At 48.0% G+C, this 20,344-nt stretch overlaps 1 protein-coding gene across 1 annotated transcript; it reads left to right on the forward strand.

Annotated features, from left to right (window-relative positions):
* Positions 1-234: 234 nt before the first annotated feature.
* On the forward strand, positions 235-19,797 carry MFSD11 (major facilitator superfamily domain containing 11). Its single transcript, XM_038742117.1, has 13 exons — positions 235-605; positions 2,469-2,524; positions 3,688-3,795; positions 5,338-5,417; positions 5,842-5,938; positions 9,667-9,725; positions 10,271-10,415; positions 11,904-11,944; positions 12,635-12,700; positions 14,866-14,991; positions 16,316-16,490; positions 17,708-17,843; positions 18,846-19,797. Exons 1-13 carry the CDS (start codon positions 510-512, stop codon positions 19,008-19,010), a joined length of 1,350 nt encoding a protein of 449 aa, XP_038598045.1. The 5' UTR covers positions 235-509; the 3' UTR covers positions 19,011-19,797.
* Positions 19,798-20,344: the final 547 nt, after the last annotated feature.

A 20,344-nucleotide genomic window follows, 5' to 3' on the forward strand; every position in this document is an offset into this window, starting at 1 on the left:
TTGCCAATTTGTGCTTCCCAAGCGCTTAGTACAGTGCTCTGCACATAGTAAGCGCTCAATAAATACGATCGATGATGATTGAGACGCGATGGGTCTCGTCGCCTCAGGCCCTCACAGCCCCACCGCGATGGCGGGAAAACCCTGGTCAGGCCTGCCCTCCCCGCGCGGAGGCTGTCGGGACTACATTTCCCGGCGTGCTCCGCGGCCTGCGGCCTGTCAGGTGATGGCGCCCGCCTGACCCGTGAGGGAAGAAGGGACCGGTCCTTGCTCGCCCTTCTCCTCCCTCAGCTCGCCCCGGCCACCGTCCTTCCTTCCCCGCGAATGGCCCGGAGTTAGCCTGACACCTGTACTAAGCGCTCAGCACAGTGCTCCGCACACAGTAAGCGCTCAACAAGTACGACTGATTGATTGACAGCCGAGATTCTCCAGGGCATTCGGGAGTGGCAGTTGACAGCAAGGGTCCCAGGCCACGGCCTGGGGCGGAAACAACTACAACAAAAAAAGCCAAAATGTCACCCGAGTCAAAAAAGCTTTTCAACATCGTTATTCTGGGAGTCGCCTTTATGTTCATGTTTACCGCCTTCCAAACGTGTGGGAACGTGGCGGTGAGTGGATCGCTTTACAGCCTCTAATTTCCCCTCTGGTGGGACGCTCTGAGCTGGGGAGCTCAATAAATTGCAGAATTAATCACAGTAACGCGCCTGAAACGCACGCCGCATTTTTGTTTTTCCTCCTCTCGTCTCTGTTTCTCCCTCCGTCTGGATTTGCTTAGTAATGATGATGGCATTTGTTAAGCGCTTGCTATGTGCAAAGCACTGTTCTAAGCGCTGGGTGGGGGGGTGCAAGGTGATCAGGTTGTCCCACGTGGGGCTCACGGTTTTCATCCCCGTTTTCCAGATGAGGTAACTGAGGCTCAGAGAAGTTAAGTGACTTGCCCGAGGTCACACAGCAGATATGTGGTGGAGCCGGGATTCGAACCCATGACCTCTGACTCCAAAGCCTGGGCTCTTTCCACTGAGCCACAGTGCTTCTCACGCTGCTTCTGCTTCTTTAGTACTGAACTCTACTAGACTGTGAGCCCACTGTTGGGTAGGGACTGTCTCTATATGTTGCCAACTTGTACTTCCCAAGCGCTCAGTACAGTGCTCTGCACACACAGTAAGCGCTCAATAAATGCGATTGATTGATTGATTGAAATACTGGGAAGGAGGCCTTCCCAGACTGAGCCCCCTCCTTCCTCTCCCCCTCCTCCCCCTCTCCACCCCCCTGCTTTACCTTCTTCCCTTCCCCACAGCACCTGTATATATGTATATATGTTTGCACGTATTTATTACTCTATTTTACTTGTACATATCTATTCTATTTATTTTATTTTGTTAATATGTTTGGTTTTGTTTTCTGTCTCCCCCTTCTAGACAGTGAGCCCACTGTTGGGTAGGGACTGGCCCTATATGTTGCCAACTTGTACTTCCCAAGTGCTTAGTACAGTGCTCTGCACACAGTGAGTGCTCAATAAATACGATTGATTGATTGATATGTTTGCACGTATTTATTACTCTATCTTGTACATAACTATTCTATTTATTTTATTTTGTTAATATGTTTTGTTTTGTTCTCTGTCTCCCCCTTCTAGACTGTGAACCCACTGTTGGGTAGGGACCGTCTCTATATGTTGCCAACATGGACTTCCCAAGCGCTTAGTACAGTGCTCTGCACACAGTAAGCGCTCAATAAACATGACTGATTGATTGATATGTTTGCACGTATTTATTACTCTATTTTACTTGTACATATCTATTCTATTTATTTTATTTTGTTAATATGTTTTGTTCTCTGTCTCCCCCTTCCAGACTGTGAACCCACTGTTGGGTAGGGACCGTCTCTATATGTTGCCAACTTGGACTTCCCAAGCGCTTAGTACAGTGCTCTGCACACAGTAAGCGCTCAATAAATACGACTGATTGATTCACTTCTCCCTCTTATTAGACGTTGGGCTTGGGCGGGTGGTGTGGCTGTAGCTATTTCATTTTTACTCTGAATACACCGTCCTGTGTGGCGTGGGTTGACGGGGAATTAAGATTAAGGCAGAGTTTCACCTTAGGGCCCTTAAGAAAGGTAGTAATCAGACGTCGTTTGCCCTACGTCTGGTTTAGCCCAAGTGGCAATTTCGTCCTTCACTACTGTAATTTTAGTGTGTGACACCGTGCGTCTTGAAATTTGTGTTTGCGGGATGGTCTTGGTTTACGAGGTGAACCTCACTAATGTGTTCATCGTCCCAAAGGAAAATTCTGCCCTTTTTTTTTTGGTATTAAGTTTCCTGTAAATATTGATGGTATTCGTTAAGCCCCTGTTATGTGTCAAGCACTATTCTGAGCCCTGGGATTATATACAAGTTGTAAATACGTTTTAGAACAAAGCGGATAATTATAAAATGTACAAAGTGATGTGTATATGATTTTTTCTCACAGCAAACTGTTATCAGAAGCCTAAACAGCACAGATTTCCATGGCAGTGGATACACCAGGTATACCCATTAGTCATTTTAAAAAATCAGAGTTATTTTGGGATGTTACAAATGAATTTACAGCTCTGCTGTAGTCCTGTCAATGGGGCTGCATTCAGCCAAGTCCCTTAGCGATGTTGCAGTGATAGTAGTGGTAGAAATAGCACTTATTAAGAGCTCAAATAATAATAATAATCGTTGCCAACCTGTACTTCCCAAGCGCTTAGTACAGTGCTCTGCACACAGTTAAGTGCTCAATAAATACGATTGAATGAATGAATAATAATCATGGCATTTGTTAAGCGCTTACTATGTGCAAAGCACTGTTCTAAGCGCTGGGGGGGGATACAGTGTGATCAAGTTGTCCCACGTACGGCTCACAGTCTTAATCCCCATTTTTACAGATGAGGTAACTGAGGCTCAGAGAAGTTAAGTGACTTCCCCAAGGTCACACAGCAGACTTGTGGTGGAGCCGGGATTCGAACCCATGACCTCTGACTCCAAAGCCCGGGCTTTTTCCACTGAGCCACGCTGCTTCTCAAAGGATGTAATGCACTGTACTAAGCGCTTAGGAAGAACGAAACAGTCAGTCAAGAAATGACCCGATCCCATCCCAAAAGGAGGTTACACCCTAATCAATTAATCGTCTTCATTGAGTGCTTACCGTGTGCAGAGCACTGTACTAAGCTCTTGGGAGAATGCAATATCAGACACATTCCCAGCCCACGACAAACTTGCAGTCTAGAGGGGGAGACAGATATTCTTATAAATAAATTACAGATAGGGTCATAGTATTGCAGGGAGATAGTCATCAAAACATTTACAGAGTAATCAAAATAAATAGTTGAATGCATAGCTGAATGAATGTGTATTCCTAAGTACTAAGGATAGGTATAAATAAGTGCTAGAGGTGACAGTGACCCGATTCATGACACTTGGGGTGCTAAGAAACTAGGATAGTTTGTTGAAACTAGGATAGTTTGTCGAAAGAGGAGGGATATGGAAAAGGTGGGGGAGGTCAACTGGGGGAGCAGAATGAGGGAAGAGAGGGTGGCCAGAGACTTGATCTAAGGTATGCTTAGAAGACTGGGCTGAGGGGTTGAGTGACAGTATTTGACTAAAATGTCTGAGGAAAAAGCTCTTTGATTTTTTTTTTTCTTTGCCGTCTTTGTATTTTCATGCAGCATGGCGATTATCTACGGGGTGTTTTCGGCCTCAAATCTGATTACGCCTTCGGTGGTTGCCATAATAGGACCTCAGTTCTCCATGTTTGGCAGTGGCTTGTTTTATAGGTAAGTAGCAAAATGCCCCTGAGTTCATTTTATTAATGTATCTCCCGCAGTTCAAAGGCATCAAGAAATTGAAGTTAAATGCACCTCTCCCATCTTGGGGAGATTACTTTAGGGTTTTGGGGGTGGGCGGGACTGGGATGGTGCCCGAAGGATCCGGTCTTCATTTGATTCTTTGGTAATCATTCGGCCAATAGTATTGATCGAGCGCCCAGTGGGTGCAGAGCACTATATGTAGTATAGACTGGGACTCCGTTGTTGGGTAGGGACCATCTCTCTCTATATGTTGCCAACTTGTACTTCCCAAGCGCTTAGTACAGTGCTCTGCACGCAGTAAATGCTCAATAAATACGATTGAATGAATGAATGAATGAATATATGTAGCACTTGGGAGAGAACTGCTAAATTAGTAAGCGTGACTCCTTCTCCCAGGGAGCTGCCAATCTAGTAAGTGCTCATGGGCTTAAGGTAAATTCCACTGCCGCTTGCGTCTTGGATCTCCTCCGATAGAGGCTCCAGGGAAGGCTCAGGAGAACAGTGCAAAGGAGGCTCAGTTTGGCCTCGAGCCTCAGGGATAGGGATGGTTTTCCTATCTCGGCATCCCTGATCTTTCATCCCTTCAAAGACCCCCTTGTCCTTGAATCATAATAATAATGATGGCATTTGTTAAGCGCTTACTATGTGCAGAGCACTGTTCTAAGCGCCGGGGAGGTTACAAGGTGATCAGGTTGTCGCGTGGGGGGGCTCACAGTTTCAATCCCCATTTTCCAGATGAGGTAACTGAGGCCCAGTGAAGTGACTTGCCCAAAGTCATACAGCTGACAGTTGGCGGAGCCGGGATTGGAACCCATGACCTTTGACTCCAAAGCCCGTGCTCTTTCCACTGAGCTACGCTGTTTCTCCATGTTAAATAACTGGTTTTTCCCAGTAATAACCCATCAGGGTCCCCCTCCCATGAGTTTATCCATCCTTCTTGGATCAGTTGACAGCGTTTGACTGGAACGTTTGAGGCAAGAGTCGTTCCCCCCACCTCCCACCCGACTCCCAGGCCCAAATCTATTCATTTGGTCATGCCCTTCTCCCCAACCCGTCAGCAGCCAGTGAGTGGGGAGGGAAGGGGAGGTCAGCCAGTCGGTTGTATTTATTGAGCGCTTACTGTGTGCAGAGCACTGTACTAAGCGCTTGGGAGAGTCCAGTCGAACAATATAAGAGAGACATTTCCTGCCCACAATGAGCTTACCATCCAGAGGAAGGGGACATTCACCACTCTGTGGAACCTTCCTGGGGTCTCTGCTTTAAAGGTGAGCCTCAATGCCCAAGTCCATAAGTTAACTCCCTGCGGCTAATCAAATGGCCACGGGCCCAGGTGGCACCTGGCAAACTGAGAAGCTGGCAGAGCCGATTTGCATGTGTTCTTTCTCAAAGTGAGCATGACTTCCTTTATAGAGCGGAAGAGGTGCATCAGAGTGGATCCCTAGAAGACACAATTGGCATGAAGTCTCAAGTACGACCTGATGATAATAAATTGCCCTTTTCTATTTCTAGCATATACATTGCTGTTTTTATCCAGCCTTTCACATGGTCCTTCTACACAGCCTCTGTTTTCATCGGGGTCGCAGCTGCTGGTAAGCTAAATAATCGTCATCACAGTAATGTCGGTGCTGTTCATGTTAAGCACTTAAAATTTTTTCAAGTGCTGGGGTAGTTGATACAACATAAGCGTATCGGACACATTCCTCCTTCCGCATGGGGCCCTTGGTCTAAGTGGGAGGGAGAACAAGGGATTTATCCCCCTTTACAGATGAGGAAATTGAGGCCCAGAGAGGCGATGTGACTAACTCAGGGTCACACCGCGAGCAAATGGCGGAGCTGGGATTGAAATTCAGCTCTGCTGATTCCCAGGGCCAAATTCTTTCAACCAGGGCCCTCTGCTTCTCACAATGGCTTTGTCCTCCTGGACTTTCGTTTTTTGGGTGATTTGTTAAGGGGGATGTGGGCTGCTCAGCGATTCTGTCCTTTGATCACATTGTCTTATGGCTTGAATTTTAGTACTCTGGACTGCCCAAGGAAACTGCCTGACAATAAATTCAGATGAAAACACGATCGGGAGAAACAGTGGGATCTTTTGGGCCCTCCTGCAGTCCAGGTAATAGAGTGACCTTGGTAGAGGGCATCTGGCAAGTCTCCAGATGCTTTTGGCATAGGGCCTAATCACCTCTGAGCATATGTGGGTGACTTCCACCAATAGCATAGATGGGGCATCTAATGAAGTGTGTGGGAGGGTACAGAAGAATGAGTAGACCTGATCCCTGCCCTCAACGAGTTTACAATCTAGCTGGGAAGGCAGACACTGAGGAAGTTATAGATGGAGTCCTGTATGATCTAATATTGAACAGACAACCTAAATGGAGAGAGAAACTCCCCTGCAGTAGGCAAATGTTATTCATAATAGTCATAATAATAATAATGGTGGTATTTGTTAAAGTTATTATGTGCCAGGCACTGAACTAAGTGCTGAGGTGGTTACAAGCAAATCAGGTTGGAAACAATCTCTGCCCCAAAGAGGCAAACAAGGTCACACCGCACACACAGCAGCGCACAGCAGACAAGTGGCGGAGCCGGAATTAGAACCTGAATCTTTCGGATTCCCAGGCCCATGCTTTATCCATTAGGCCATGCTCCTTCTCATGTTGTATCATTTCTGTTTCTTATGGAGTCAGGTACCTCATTATTTGGGAGCTAGTGTCTTATCAAAACATGCTGTGACTAGTATGTGTACCAGGAAAAGGAAAAATCCTTTGAGCCCAAAGACACCATATTTACTCGGTGTGGCTATTGCGAGGGTCATATAAAAATTAAGGCTAACAATAAGGGGAGGAGAGGGGAAAAAGAAGTGGGAAAAGGAAGAAGGTTAGTGTTGCAACTCCCGTCTTCTCATGTTCTCACCCTTTTCTTCCCCCTGCCAGCTGTAGTCTGAGTTAACTCCTCCCCTCATGTTCTCATGTTTTCACCCTTCACCCCCGCCCCATCCCCCGGACTTAGCTAATTGGCTCCCTCTCCATCCTTAACTTGTTATCTGTGTTCCCACTCTTCTTCTCCTCCTGTCCTGCCCCACTGTTACTGGTTCTCTCTCTTCTGCTCCTCTTTCCCTGACCCCTGGCAATCTTAATTAAGTCCCCAACCCCTACTAGGTTGTAATGTTCTCACCCTTTTGATCCTCTTCCTCCCCAAGTGTGGCTATCACTGCTAAAAATTACTAGTATCTTTTATTTCCTCCTTCCAGATAGGGTGAGGCAGTTACAAAGAGCTCTTACTGTGCGCTGAGCACTGCACTAAGCGCTTGAGAGAGTACAGTATAACAGAGCTGGTAGATACGTTCCTTGCCAAGTAAGAGTTTACAGTCCAGAGGAGGTATATCCTGATTTGGAAAATCTTGCCTCTTGTAGATGTGGTGTTGAATATATAAAAATGAATTAATGGTAGTATTATATTTGATTAATATCCAATTTTGTGTGCAAGTTCAAGATATTACTAGTACCAATGGTGATGCCATTGTTTTAATATATAAAGAATATCATATTGATTGCTTTCCATGAGGTTCTGATACCATTTTGAAGCTTGCATAAGTTTCCCATCATTTATTTTTAAAAGCACTTTGGTCCAGAAACATTATTGGTAAGAGATGAAGCTTATTAAAAATGTACTTAGAAAAACCACAGTTCCTATTAGTGTCCATCTTCCCCACTAGATTGCAGTCTCCTTGAAGGCAGGGATTACATCTACTATTTTTACATTACTCTACCAAGCCTTTAGAACAGTGTGCTCTGCACACAGTAGACCCTCAGGAAATCAGTGATATTTATCAAGCACTTACTGTGTGTAAAACACTTTGCTTGAGAAAGTGCAGTAGAGTAGGTAAACCCGATCCTACTCTTAATTGTTGGGTTTGTAAAGATAGTTCCCCCCTCACCCTCCCAAATGTAATAATAATAATGATAATGATGGAAATTATTAAGCGCTTACCATGTGCCAAGCACTGTTTTAAGTGCTGGGGAGGTTACAAAGTGATCAGATTGTCCCACAGGGGGCTCACAGTCTTCATCCCCATTTTGCAGATGAGGTAACTGAGGCACAGAGAAGTTAAGTGACTTGGCCAAAACTGTAAGCTCATTGTGGGCAGGGAATATCTCCTAACTCTGTTATACACTGCCAAGCGTTTAGTACAGTGCTCTGCACATAGTGAGCCCTCAGTAAATACCTTGACTGATTACACCGGTTCACTGCTAAAATGCAAAGCTACGTAAAAGTGAGAAAGTGAGATTGGCAGCTAGTGGGAACTCTGTTATAGGTGTCATAAGAATTAAATTTAGCACTAATGGAAGGAGGAGAAAAAAGAGAGGGGAAGGACTTGGGTCTTGTAGGACTTGGGTGGGTGGGGAATCTTGGCACTGGGGAGACAACTAGGGGTTCAATGTGACGCCCAAGTTAAGGCAACTTCCACGTTAGTAGGTTCCTATGACCCCAGTGGACACTGCAATCTCAGAATTAGGAACTCAAGCAGCATGTTTTTTCCCCCCGGACAGCCTTTTCCAAAATTCTCATCAGTCCCATGCTAGGAGTGAGTAAACTCTTCCTGAAAGAGCTTCTTGGCGACCAGTTGCTCACTGTTACGTGGCAGGGAATCGAGCTCCATCTGGGTGTGGATGTTCCGAATCGATCTGCACACCCAGCGGCCAGTTCTGTTTCCCAGGGGTCCCCCGTGAGACATATCGGCTCCGATGATGACCGCTAACTGGGTGGGAAGGGGACTTGGGCCGGGCGTGGATTGGGCAACAACACAGAGTGAAAAAAAGATCCACATGGTTCTGGGTGGCCCGGACAGAATCCATTTAGGTGTAGAGAGACTCACTGCAGGGACTTTATTGTCCCTGAATCAGAGAAGGTCTGCGTTGAGCCCATACGGAAACATTTTTCTCCTCCCTGCATTTTCGTGGTCTGGTCCGGGAGTCCGTTCAGTTGACCTTTGTGTCCCAGGATGCCTGGAAATCTGGCGTCCTGCCCACCTCCCTGGACCTTGAGACTGAGGGGGTGGTGGGCCTTGCCTGGAATGGGCCAGAGTAGGATTCAGCCAAAAGGGACAGGGCTGACCCAGGGATTCCTGGATTAGGATTTGTTATGGGGCTGGCGGTAATAATAATAATGATGATGATAATAATTGTGGTATTTGTTCACATACTATGTTCCAGGCACTGTACTAAGTGCTGCGATGAATACAAGCAAATCAGGCTGGACACAGCCCCTGTCCCAAATGGGGCTCAGTCTTAATTCCAGTTTTTCAAATGAGGTAACCAAGGCCCTGAGAAGTGAAGTAACTTGGCCAAGGATATACGCAGCAGACCAGCAGCAGAGCCCCTTCTGATTCCCAGGCCCGTACTCTAGCCACTAGGCCACACTGCTTCTGGTGTATGGACTTCCAAGCATTTGTCTCAGCGGCCCAACTTGGCCCTGTTTACCAGGGAAGATTTTGATCCGAACAAATTTTCCAGCAGAAAACCACCCTTCAACCACAGCCTGATTCATGCAGGCACAGTGGGTGTGTCATAACTGCTCCAGTCGTTGGCATATAAAGTTGTGCTATAAAATCCCAGCTTCATCCACCGCATGTACCTGTCTTTAAAGTATATAGTATACATCACTTTAAAAAATATGGATTCGTATCTACCTCCCCCTCTGGACTATAAGCTCGTTGTGGGCAGAGAACATATCTGCCAACTCTGTTGCATCACACTCTCACAAGAGCTTAGTAGAGTGCTCTGCACATAGTCAGCGCTCAGTAAATAGCCACCGATTGATCAGTCTGTCTTTCCTTTTCAGCCTGTTCTTTGGAAACCTCTACATATACTTTGCCTGGCAAGGGAAAACTCAGATATCAGGTCAGTACCGTTCCCCTGTACATATCGTCTTTCTCGGGGGCCCGGGATCTTAGGGCGTGTCAGAGTCAAGTGGAACTTCTCCTCCCTAGAGAGGCCCACTTGGCCCCTAATCTCTTTCGACTTCAGACAGGGAGATTTCGGGGGCAGCGTCGCATGTATTACCGGGCCAGAGTGGGTGACTTTGCTTACCCGATTCCTCAGCGTAGGACGTCATCTTTGGGGGCCCTGATGAACTGCTCCCCATTGCCCTTCCCCTCCCCTTTCACTGCTTCCCGTTCATCAGCGGAATGTGAGGAGTCTTCCCAAGGATCAGTGTCCCCGTGATGTCGGCACGTCTGACCCCCCGGCCCCCTGATGGAATTTCTCCCCGCCTTGCTCAAGGGTCACCGGGACATACGGGAGCAGTAAATGAGAATTCAGAATTCTCTACTGCTGTGTATCTTAACGGGCGAAACCATCTGCTCTGGAAATCATCTCTTGAAAAACTCTGCTGTGGAGCCTGGGATCTTGAATCTCTCTCTTCTTTGTTTTGTTTTTCTCTTCAGAGAGTGACCGCCGAACAGTTTTTATTGCTCTGACAGTGATCAGCCTTGTGGGGACGGTTCTTTTCTTTCTCATTAGGAAACCAGACCCGACGCAGGTCTTGGGAGAGGAAGATTCTTGCGACAGCCAGAGCTTGGAAGCCAATACGTAAGCACTTAGGTTCCTCTCTTCAAGACTGTGAGCCCACTGTTGGGTAGGGACCATCTCTATATGTTGCCAACTTGTACTTCCCTAGCACTTAGTACAGTGCTCTGCCCACAGTAAGCGCTCAGTAAATACGATTGATTGATTGATTAAGAATAATAAATGTATTTAAGATCTTCCTTTGTGGTGGCACTGGGCTAGTTACATTATAGTCAGGTCAGACACAACCCAAGGTCCACATGGGGCTTATTGTCTACAGGGGTGGGAGAGCAGTTGTTCCATCCCCCACTTTATAGATGAGGAAACTGAGGCACAGAGAAGTTAAGAGGTTTGTCCAAGGGCACACAGGAGGCAAATGGTGGGACTGGGATTAGAACCCCAAGTCCTCCGTTCCCCAGGTCCGCGCTCTTTCTGGTTGATCACTCTCCTTCCCTAGTTAGTGTTAGTTTAGCCTATGAAGCTTAAATCCACAGCTTAAGCCAAACCAAGAGAATTCCAGGTTGCTTGGTCTCATTGTATAAGTTCTACAGAAGTTCCAAGGGACCACATTCAGGTGTTATTCCCAGGCCAAGAGCAGTTTAAATTTTTTTTTATGGTATTTGCTAAGTGCTCACTATGTGCCAGGCACTGAACTAAGTGCTGGGGTAGAAACAAGCTAATCAAGTTGGGCACAGGCCACGCTGCGTCTCCTAATTAGTATCAGGGATCCCTCCTCCAAAGCGGAATAGGCTATAATCCTCTTTCTCAATTTGCGGGGGTATGTCCGCCCGCTGACAAACTCCTGAAACATCGGGACTGTTCTCCCTAGTCTTTATGAATGCCCGATTCTACGCTGTGCCTGCAACATTTAATTCAGGAATTGGGTCTTAGTACAGTGCTCTGCAGGCCAGAAGCTCACGTTAAAAAACACTGATTTGATTGGCCTGCTTACTAGTCTCTGGCCAAAGGAGTGGTAAGGAGCGGCACATCAATCAGTGGTATTTATGGGGTGCTTCCTGCGTGCGGGGCTCTGTACTAAGAAGTTGGGAGAGTACAACACAACAGAGTAGGCAGACACCTTCCCTGCCCATAACGGCTTTGCAGTCCAGAGGCCTAAGCACAGTGTTTTGTGCATTCAGAGAAGCTTGAGCCTTTCTTTGGTCCCTGCTAGACTCCAAGCACCTGGAGAGAAGGGATCGTGCCTACCAGTTCTATTGTCGTACTGTCCCAAACGCTCAGTACAGTGCTCCACACAGTCCACTTTCAGATACCTTTGATTGACTGGAAGGGAGAATAATAATAATAATGGCATTTATTAAGCGCTTACTCTGTGCAAAGCGAGAAGGTTGGACAGGGGAGGGGAGGGCACAACCAGAGGGAATCCAGAAATCTCAGACCAGCTTCTTATTTCTCAGGGCCTGTCCTTTAAGGGACCTCGGAGTAAGGCATAGTAGGGATGCTGTTGATTTTCCTGATAATCCAAAATGAAATAAATCATTGGTGTCTTACCAGGTGCATCCAGAGCAACATGACGAAGGCGATAGATGCATTCAGTAAGTATCGAGGTCACACCAGGTTGGACAGCCCACAATCTCTCTGGACTGTAAGCTTGCCGTGGGCAGGGAACATGTCTACCAACTCTGTTGGACCACAGTCTCCTAAGGGCTTAGTACAGTGGTCTGCCCACAGTAAGCACTCAATAAATACGACTGATTGACCAATCAGTGCTTCCATAGTTCCACTTCCCTCCTGCAAAAATGTGGGTCGGGGCCAGTTCGAGACGTGGGCTTCCCCCCCAATTGTCACCCAGCGCCTGGCCGAAACTGGTTCCCTCCTCACGACTTCGGTTGAGTCTTCCATCTTTAAATCCCAGGGTGCGGCAGATATCCCTGGAATGGGGCCACCGGACCCTGGACTTGATCCTCTAGTCCCCCCACTCTGCCACCGAAAAATTGAGGAGACCCCTTGCTGGGTTTGAGCTGGTCCTGGTCTGTGCAAGATAGAGTACAGCGTGCTTTCCGACAGCATGCTTTAATCCCGACCAACCGGACGCTCCATCTCCTGATGTGGGGTAGGAATTTGTGTAAAAACTGTGTGGCAATTTTAGGGGATCTTACCAACTACCTTGTCTCTTTTCTTTGTAGAAAAGTCCTCCCTCTCCTGATGTGGGGTAGAAATTTGTGTAAAAACTGTGTGGCAATGTTAGGGGATGTTACCAACTACCTTGTCTCTTTTCTTTGTAGAAAAGTCCATGAGACTATGTGCCACCAAAGAGATTCTACTTCTCAGTGTTACAACAGCTTACACAGGTAAAGGAATTACTATTTATTATGATTATTATTAATAATAATAATTGTAGTGGCTTTTTAGCGATTATTGTGTTCCAAGCACTGGGGTGAATACAAGATAATCAGGTCAGGTACAGTCCCTCTCCCGCAGTCTAAAGGGAGGGAAGACAGGTATTGAATCCCCATTTTACAGGTGAGGAAACTGAGGCCCAGAGGAGTGACGTGACTCGCTCAAGGTCACACAGCAGGATTAGAACCCAGGTCCCCTGACTCCCAGGCCTGTTTCCACTAGGCCACGCTGCTTTTGTGTTAACAGGAAAGACCTTAGTTGTACAGGGCTTCTAGAGCCCAGTAGGGGAGAACAGGAAAGTCGAAGATGGGGCAATAAATCTTTATGTGCCAAAAGAGGTAAAAATATTTTTAGTGGCTTCAGGGGGTATTTCCTAAATTGATCAGTGTGGCTTAGTATGGAGTCAGGAGACTTGACTTCTAACCTCAGCTCCACCTCTGATCCACTATGTGACCTGGCCCAAGTCACTTAACCTCTCTGGGCCTCAGTGAAAATCAAATCCCTGTTCTCCCTCCCTTTGAGACCATGAGTAGGACAGGGATAGGGACAGTTGATTATTTCGCATTTACCACAGTCCTAAGCACCTAGTAAGCACTTAATAAATGACATCGTTAAGCTAATTACTCCACATCACCTTGGGGAAGCTCCCTTTTGTGGGCTTGTAGCAGTTACTTAGCAGAAACCTTGTTTTAATAAGGTGAGAAGTGGAGGATCTGAGGAATTGCAAATGTCAGCTGCAATAACCCAGGAGATCTCTTATTTTTCTGCAACCCTCCCTTTCTCATAAGGTCTTTTTATCATGTAGTTTATTTCCACGTGTCCCCTCTCCCCATCACCCCCACCCCAAATGATCAGTCTCTTCTCGTATTTATAAAATTGAATACAAACGATTAAAACCATTTAAACCCCTGAAACCCAGATTCCCAAGCCTCCAGTTTCAGGAAAATGTGGTTTCCGTAGACATTCATAATGACTTTAAAGAAACACCCAGGCATAATTTTCCTCAATTTGGCCCGTTCGGAACTTTGCGATGTTCAGTAAGTCTTGCACTAAACGAGTTAGCATTTTTCTGGGCGGACAGGCGATCCCCTTCCCTGGGAAAGCCCCTCAGGAGGTTGCTGTTAAATGAGAAGCCTCAGCATCGTGCCTGCCCCCAGGAGCAGAACAGCCGCACTGTGTCCTGTCTTGTTCGGAAAGCAAAACGGACCGGTTTTTTAGGGTTGTTGGCTACTGCCCTCTTACCCAGGCGCGGAATTAAATCTCATTGGGAAAATGCTGCAGCGGCCTGGTGGCTGAAATTTGACCTACCTCCATTCCATCCACTGTTTTGTTTAAAGGGGAAGACCAATGCCAGTTGACTGGGAAGGCAGAGAGCCTATTTAAAGATGCCACGGGGCAGCCAATGAGCTTTAACTGTGTCCATTTGTGACAGGACACGTCGGAAGGGCTGAATTTAGAAAGCGGCAGTCAGTCCTCTTCACGTCAGAGGACGTCTTGTTGAGTTACGGAGCCGTATTAATGGTATTATGTGCTTACTATGGGCTAAGCTTGGGGGTAGATACAAGATCCTCAGATAATAATAACAGTGGCATTTGTTATGCGCTTACCATGTGCCAGGCACTGTACTAAGCGCTGGGGATCGGATTGGACACAGTCCCCCTGTCTCACCCGGAGCACACGGGCTAAGGAAGGAAAAACAGGGATCATATCCCCATTTTATAGAGGAGGAAACCGAGGCAATGAGTGATTAAGTGGTTGGCCCAAGGTCACACGGTAGGCAAGTGGCAGAGCCAGGACTAGAACCCAAGCCTTCTGACTCCCAGGTTCATGATCTTTCTACTCGACCTCGCTTCCTCCTCTCTCCTGCCTGCCTCTCCCTCCCATCCCTCCCCGGCTTCTGAACAGGCGAGAGACCAACGGAGAAAAGGCAGCTACTTTAAGAGTGTCCAGCAAGAGGTCCTGATTGGCGTGTAGGCTCTGCCTTTGAAACTATCATTTGGGCATCCCTTCTGTCTCCATTTCTTCTCGGGCCCACTCAGGAGTTCCTGGGAATGCTAAGTGAAAGGGAGAAAACGAACGTTCATTTGTCGATTTGACCCTGATTTTCTTTTCAAAGGTCTGGAGTTGACTTTCTTCTCTGGGGTATATGGGACCTGCATTGGAGCGGTGAATCAATTTGGCTCCGAAGAGAAGAGCCTGATCGGACTGTCCGGCATTTTCATCGGCATCGGAGAAATTTTAGGTTCGTCGCCGTTACCGTCGTTCGCTGTCAGCGGTTTCCTCTGACTTAGTTGTCCACCTCTTGGGATTCAACAGCTCTTTCTCCCTCCACTCGTCAGTTTTGTGTAGCCTGACCTCTTATTCCCTTTCCCCCAAAGACCGCATCAAGGAATATGAGGGATTAAAATGGCTCAACTGTAGAAAAACGGGTTGAAAAACAAAATCTAAAACCTTGCCTTCTCTTTCTCCTCTGTTGCTTTCGCCCAAGCTCCAAAACCTGCCCACCCCATCTAAAATATCCCTCTTCAGAGGGAGAATTTGTTTAGTTACACTAAAGGACCCAGAACGGTAGTAGTGGCAGTAGCAGTAACAGTAGAAGCACTTATTGAGTTTCCACTTGAGGCAGTGCACTATATTAAGCACTTGGAAAGTACAGAATAAAGAAGTGACATATTCCCTGCCCACATGGAGCACTAGATTCATGTAGGCACTTAAATGTTAATCAATCGTGACATAATGATAACAACAACAACCCAAAAACTTCTGTGATGGCAAACCACTTAGTGAAAATTACAGGTTTTAAATGGCAAATGTGCTGTGCGGCTTTAGTAGCTAACTCTCGTTTGTTGCTTTTGTGGTTTACCCGAGTCCAAACCTACCGAATTGGTGTCCCTAAAATGGAGATTCTTTTGGGTTGAAGATCTTTGCAATAAAAAGCCCCCTCCTGGTTTTGCACTTTTGTTTTTTCTGGCCTTGCCATTTCTCCATCCCCATATATTAGAACAATTTTATCATTTGCAATTTGTTCCTGTAGGTAATGTGCAATGAAACACTCTGTTACTTCATCTAACCGTAATTTATTTAAGTTCCGGTCTCCCCACACTAGATTGTCAGCTCCTTGATGGTAAAGATTATGTCTTCTACCTCTGTGGCCGCTCTCAAATCTTAATATAGTACTCGGTACCCAGTAGATGTGCAGCAAATGGCACGATAAGGAAGTGTCTTTAGAAAGTTACCCTGTTTCTGCAGGAATAATTCCGGGCATTGTTCATATTCCTTCAAATCTGTATGTACAATCAGTTGATTAACTGATTGTTCCCACTTCATCTGGATCTGAAAGTACAGGTTCAAATGATTGCTAATGAGCACCTCAGGATGGCGGAGGGAGGGTGGGGACCCACACCGTCGAGTCCCCGGCCTGCCCCACACTACACCTGGGCATGAGGTGCGTTTCCCCCCTTTTCCCCATCCCTTTGGCATCGCGCTCGGAATTCTTCGGGCCAGAGGACATAGGGCTGGGCACGGGCCAGCCTTCCTCCATGATAATCACGTGGGTCTCCTTGCAGGTGGGAGCCTCTTCGGCCTGCTGAGCAAGAACAACCGTTTTGGCAGGAATCCGGTCATACTGTTGGGCATCCTGGTACACTTTGTTGCCTTTTACCTGATTTTCCTGAACATGCCGGCGGACGCGCCCATCGCCCCCGTCGAGGGGACCAACAGCCGGGCATACCTCAGTCCCAGGTATGTTGGTCGCCACCGGGACCCGTCTCGGCACCTCAAGGGCAGACTGAGTAGGGCTCCACCCAGCAGGCACTTAGAGGGGATCAGTCTGCCCTAGCTCCCTCAGACACTCATTGGAACTGTAGCTTTCAGGTGATTGATCCTTTCAGTCGTATTTATTGAGAGTTTACTGTGTGCAAAGCACTATACTAAGGGCTTGGGAGAGTCCAGTATAACAATGAACAGACACATTCCCTGCCCACAACGAGCCAACAGCTTAGAGACGAGCTTCTTACTCATGAGACGTTTGTTCTCTAGGGCTGCTGCCGCAATGGGCGTGAGTTTCACCTGTTCTTCCTACTCCTGCCTGTCTTCTGGGGAGGAGTTGGGAGACTTGGTTCCGGTACTTCCCAAGCGCTTAGTACAGTGCTCTGCACACAGTGAGTGCTCAATAAATACGATTGAATGAATGAATGAATAAAGGTGCTTAGTCCAGTGCTTTGCACACAGTAACCAATCAATCAATGATATTTATTCAGTTATACCTATTGAGTGCTTACTGTGTGCAAAGCACTTTACTAAGCGCTTGAGAAGCAGCCTGGCTCAATGGAAAGAGTGCGGGTTTGGGAGTTAGAGGTCGGGAGTTCAAATCCCGGCTCTGCCAACTGTCAGCTGTGTGACTTTGGGCAAGTCACTTCACTTCTCTGTGCCCAGTTCCCTTATCTGTAAAACGGGGATGAAGACTGTGAGCCCCACGTGGGACAACCTGATCACCTTGTTTCCTTCCCAGCGCTTAGAACAGGGCAACATATAGAGACGGTCCCTACCCAACAGCGGGCTCACAGTCTAGAAGGGCTCACAGTCTACATGTTGTTTATTCTCTCTTAGCGAGAGTAGGCCCTCCCTCCCTGGAGTCTCCTAAATCCACTCTTTTCTCTGTTCTCCTTAGCAAAGAGATGGCCATCTTTTGCAGCTTCTTGCTGGGACTTGGAGACAGCTGCTTCATTCATTCATTCATTCATTCATTCAATCCTATTTATTGAGCACTTACTGTGTGCAGAGCACTGTACTAAGCCCTTGGGAAGTACAAGTTGGCAACACATAGAGACGGTCCCTACCCAACAGCGGGCTCACAGTCTAGAAGGGCTCACAGTCTACTTTTTGTTTATTCTCTTAGCAAGAGTAGGCCCTCCCTCTCTGGAGTCTCCTAAATCCACTCTTTTCTCTGTTCTCCCTAGCAAAGAGGTGGCCATCTTTTGCAGCTTCTTGCTGGGACTTGGAGACAGCTGCTTCAACACCCAGCTCCTGAGCATTTTGGGTTTCCTGTACGCGGAAGACAGCGCACCTGCTTTTGCCATCTTTAAATTTGTTCAGGTACCATCTTGCCCTCCGCCGTGCATCCTTCTCAATGAGACGGTGTCTAGCTGTGGAATTGGGGTTCGGCAATAACGGGAAGCGGTTTGGGGTCTCATTGAACTCCAATCCATCCAGTTGTAGACTTTGGGGAAGCGTGGGATTGATTCTTTTTCCACTGTATAAATGGGGTACTGGAAAGGTAGCGTGCTGAGCTCTGCCGGCTCTCCCTTTCGTTTAAATTTGGTCTCCGGTGTTGGATTTGTCTAGTGCCCTTCCTCTGTGAAAGCGAGTGTTTGCTTACCATTCTGGTTGGAGATAGACTGCTCTTTGAATCTTTTCTCTGTCTCAGAGAATGATACTCCTCTTCCCGTTTTGTTTCCGCTGTGGTGACGTTTATCCACAGGCAAAGGCGCCCAACTTTTCACCGTGCACGCGGTGGGAGCCAAGAGGGATTTTAGGGGGATGAGAGGGGACAGGCTTCAGAGAGCCAGCGGGCCAGGAAGCCACCCTTGTGGAGCTCTTTTCAGCCCTTAAGCGAGGCTAGAGGTCAGACGCGGACTTGGGCACTTCTTGGGCACCCGCAGAGCGTTACTTGGGACAGTCCTGATCGCTCTACCCAGTGGGCACCAAACTGGGTGTTGGCGAGAGGTTCCGATCAGTGGGGGGCATTAGGGTTGGAGCTCTGTGTGGACTCGGCCAGTCTGGGCTTAGAAAAGAATGGGCCAAATTTAGGTTTCGGGTTATTGTGGGGCCCGACGGGCTGGGACGGATAGCTGTGCTCAGGTTGGCCTCTCGGTAAGCCACGGCTTAGGGAAAACCCGGTCCCATGCCTGAGGCTGTGCCCATTCAATGCCCGATTGGGGGGTCGGCCTCCATGTTCCCAAGGCTCAGCTCAGTGGGGTGGGAGCAGGAGTCTGGACGGGCTGGCCTTGGCTGGGGCTGTAGTAGGGGAGGGCAGTGCCTGGGTGTGGGACCCTGAGAGCCGCCCGGTCACCTCCATGTCTCTTGTGATTCTTTCAGTCCATCTGTGCAGCAGTGGCCTTTTTCTACAGCAACTACCTGCTTCTCCACTGGCAGCTCCTGCTCATGGTCATTTTTGGCTTTTTGGGAACCGTCTCGTTCTTCACCGTGGAGTGGGACGCCGCCGCCGTCGTGGCCCGGGGCTCCGAGTATCGGAGCATTTGATGGAGGCACCCGGGGCGGGAGGCGAGGGGGCCGGGGGGACTGGAGCCGGCGGAACTCGGGGACAGGGCGGGACAGAGCGCGGGCAGCCGTATCCTTCTTCTGGCCAAAGGGAAGATCCCAACGTCCAGATTAAAGCTCCCTCCGGCCTGCACGACCGTGCGGCCTCTGGGGCTCTCCATCTTAAAGACAAATGGACCAAGAAGGGAATCTGTTCCCCAGGTGGCTTTCGTTGAGACCTCACCCTTTCCGGTCTTTCCGGGCTCCCCCCTTCATTCCTACAATCGTGATGACCCCAGGGCCAGCTCCTCTCACTCTGGTTTGGCTGGGAAGACCTGGCTTCGATCCAGGCTCCCGGATCTCGTACCACGTAGCAATCTCTGCCGGGGGTGGCGAGGGCTCCATTTTGGGGGGAAAACCAAGACGAAGGTCAGGAGTTCTTGATGTCCGTCGGCACAGATGGAGCTGGGAATATTGCGAGAACTGCTGTAGTGAAGACTCACCCTCTCTCTCCCTCATCCCTAAAGCATTTAGCCGTGCAAGCGCATCACTCCTGTAGCCGATTATAGCTGGACTGAGCCTTTAAAAATCAAGTCAATCAGAGTTGGATAGACATGAAACGGTCCCTTGATCATTCATCGTTTCATCATAATTGGAAATGGTGCCTTTTCAGTGTTTAGCCCTGAAATCCCATGATTCGTTTTTTCCTCCATTGTACCCACCACCCCAGCGCTCAGTACAGCGCTCTGCACCCAACAGGAGCTCAATAAATCCTGCGAGAGACTAAAGACTCACTTCTTCTGGTGGGTCAGCAGGGTTGACGCTGAGGTGGTGGGAGGATGCCCTTACTTAGATGGCAATTTAGACACACTTGGTAGAAAGGACACTTCTCTCCTTTCCCCCAAGTTCTCGTGTCCTCTTTTAGTAATATCCACACGAGCACCTGCCTCGAGCAGTTGTTCCTCTTGCCCTTGTTTCACACCCCTCCACATAAAAAGGCTTTGGCCAAGTGTAAAATGAACAATGTCTCGGGTCAGCATAACCCCCGGAGCTGGGAAGAGGTGGCTCGAGACCCTGAATTAGCAGGTAAGGAACCCGGAAAGTGAGATGTGTTAGGCCTCGTAATTCTAGACTGTAAGCCCGTTGTTGGGTGGGGACCGTCTCTATGTGTTTCCGACTTGTACTTCCCAAGCGCTTAGTACAGTGCTGTGCACACAGTAAGCACTCAATAGATACGAATGAATGAATGAATGGAGGAGGACGGAAGGTGGGAAGGCGGAGAGGGCTACCTGGAGTTTCCGTTCAGGTTACCTTGGGCTGGAAAAGCATTTTGCTCG

Source organism: Tachyglossus aculeatus, unplaced genomic scaffold (assembly GCF_015852505.1).
Source record: "Tachyglossus aculeatus isolate mTacAcu1 unplaced genomic scaffold, mTacAcu1.pri SUPER_34, whole genome shotgun sequence".
Taxonomy (NCBI): domain Eukaryota; kingdom Metazoa; phylum Chordata; class Mammalia; order Monotremata; family Tachyglossidae; genus Tachyglossus; species Tachyglossus aculeatus.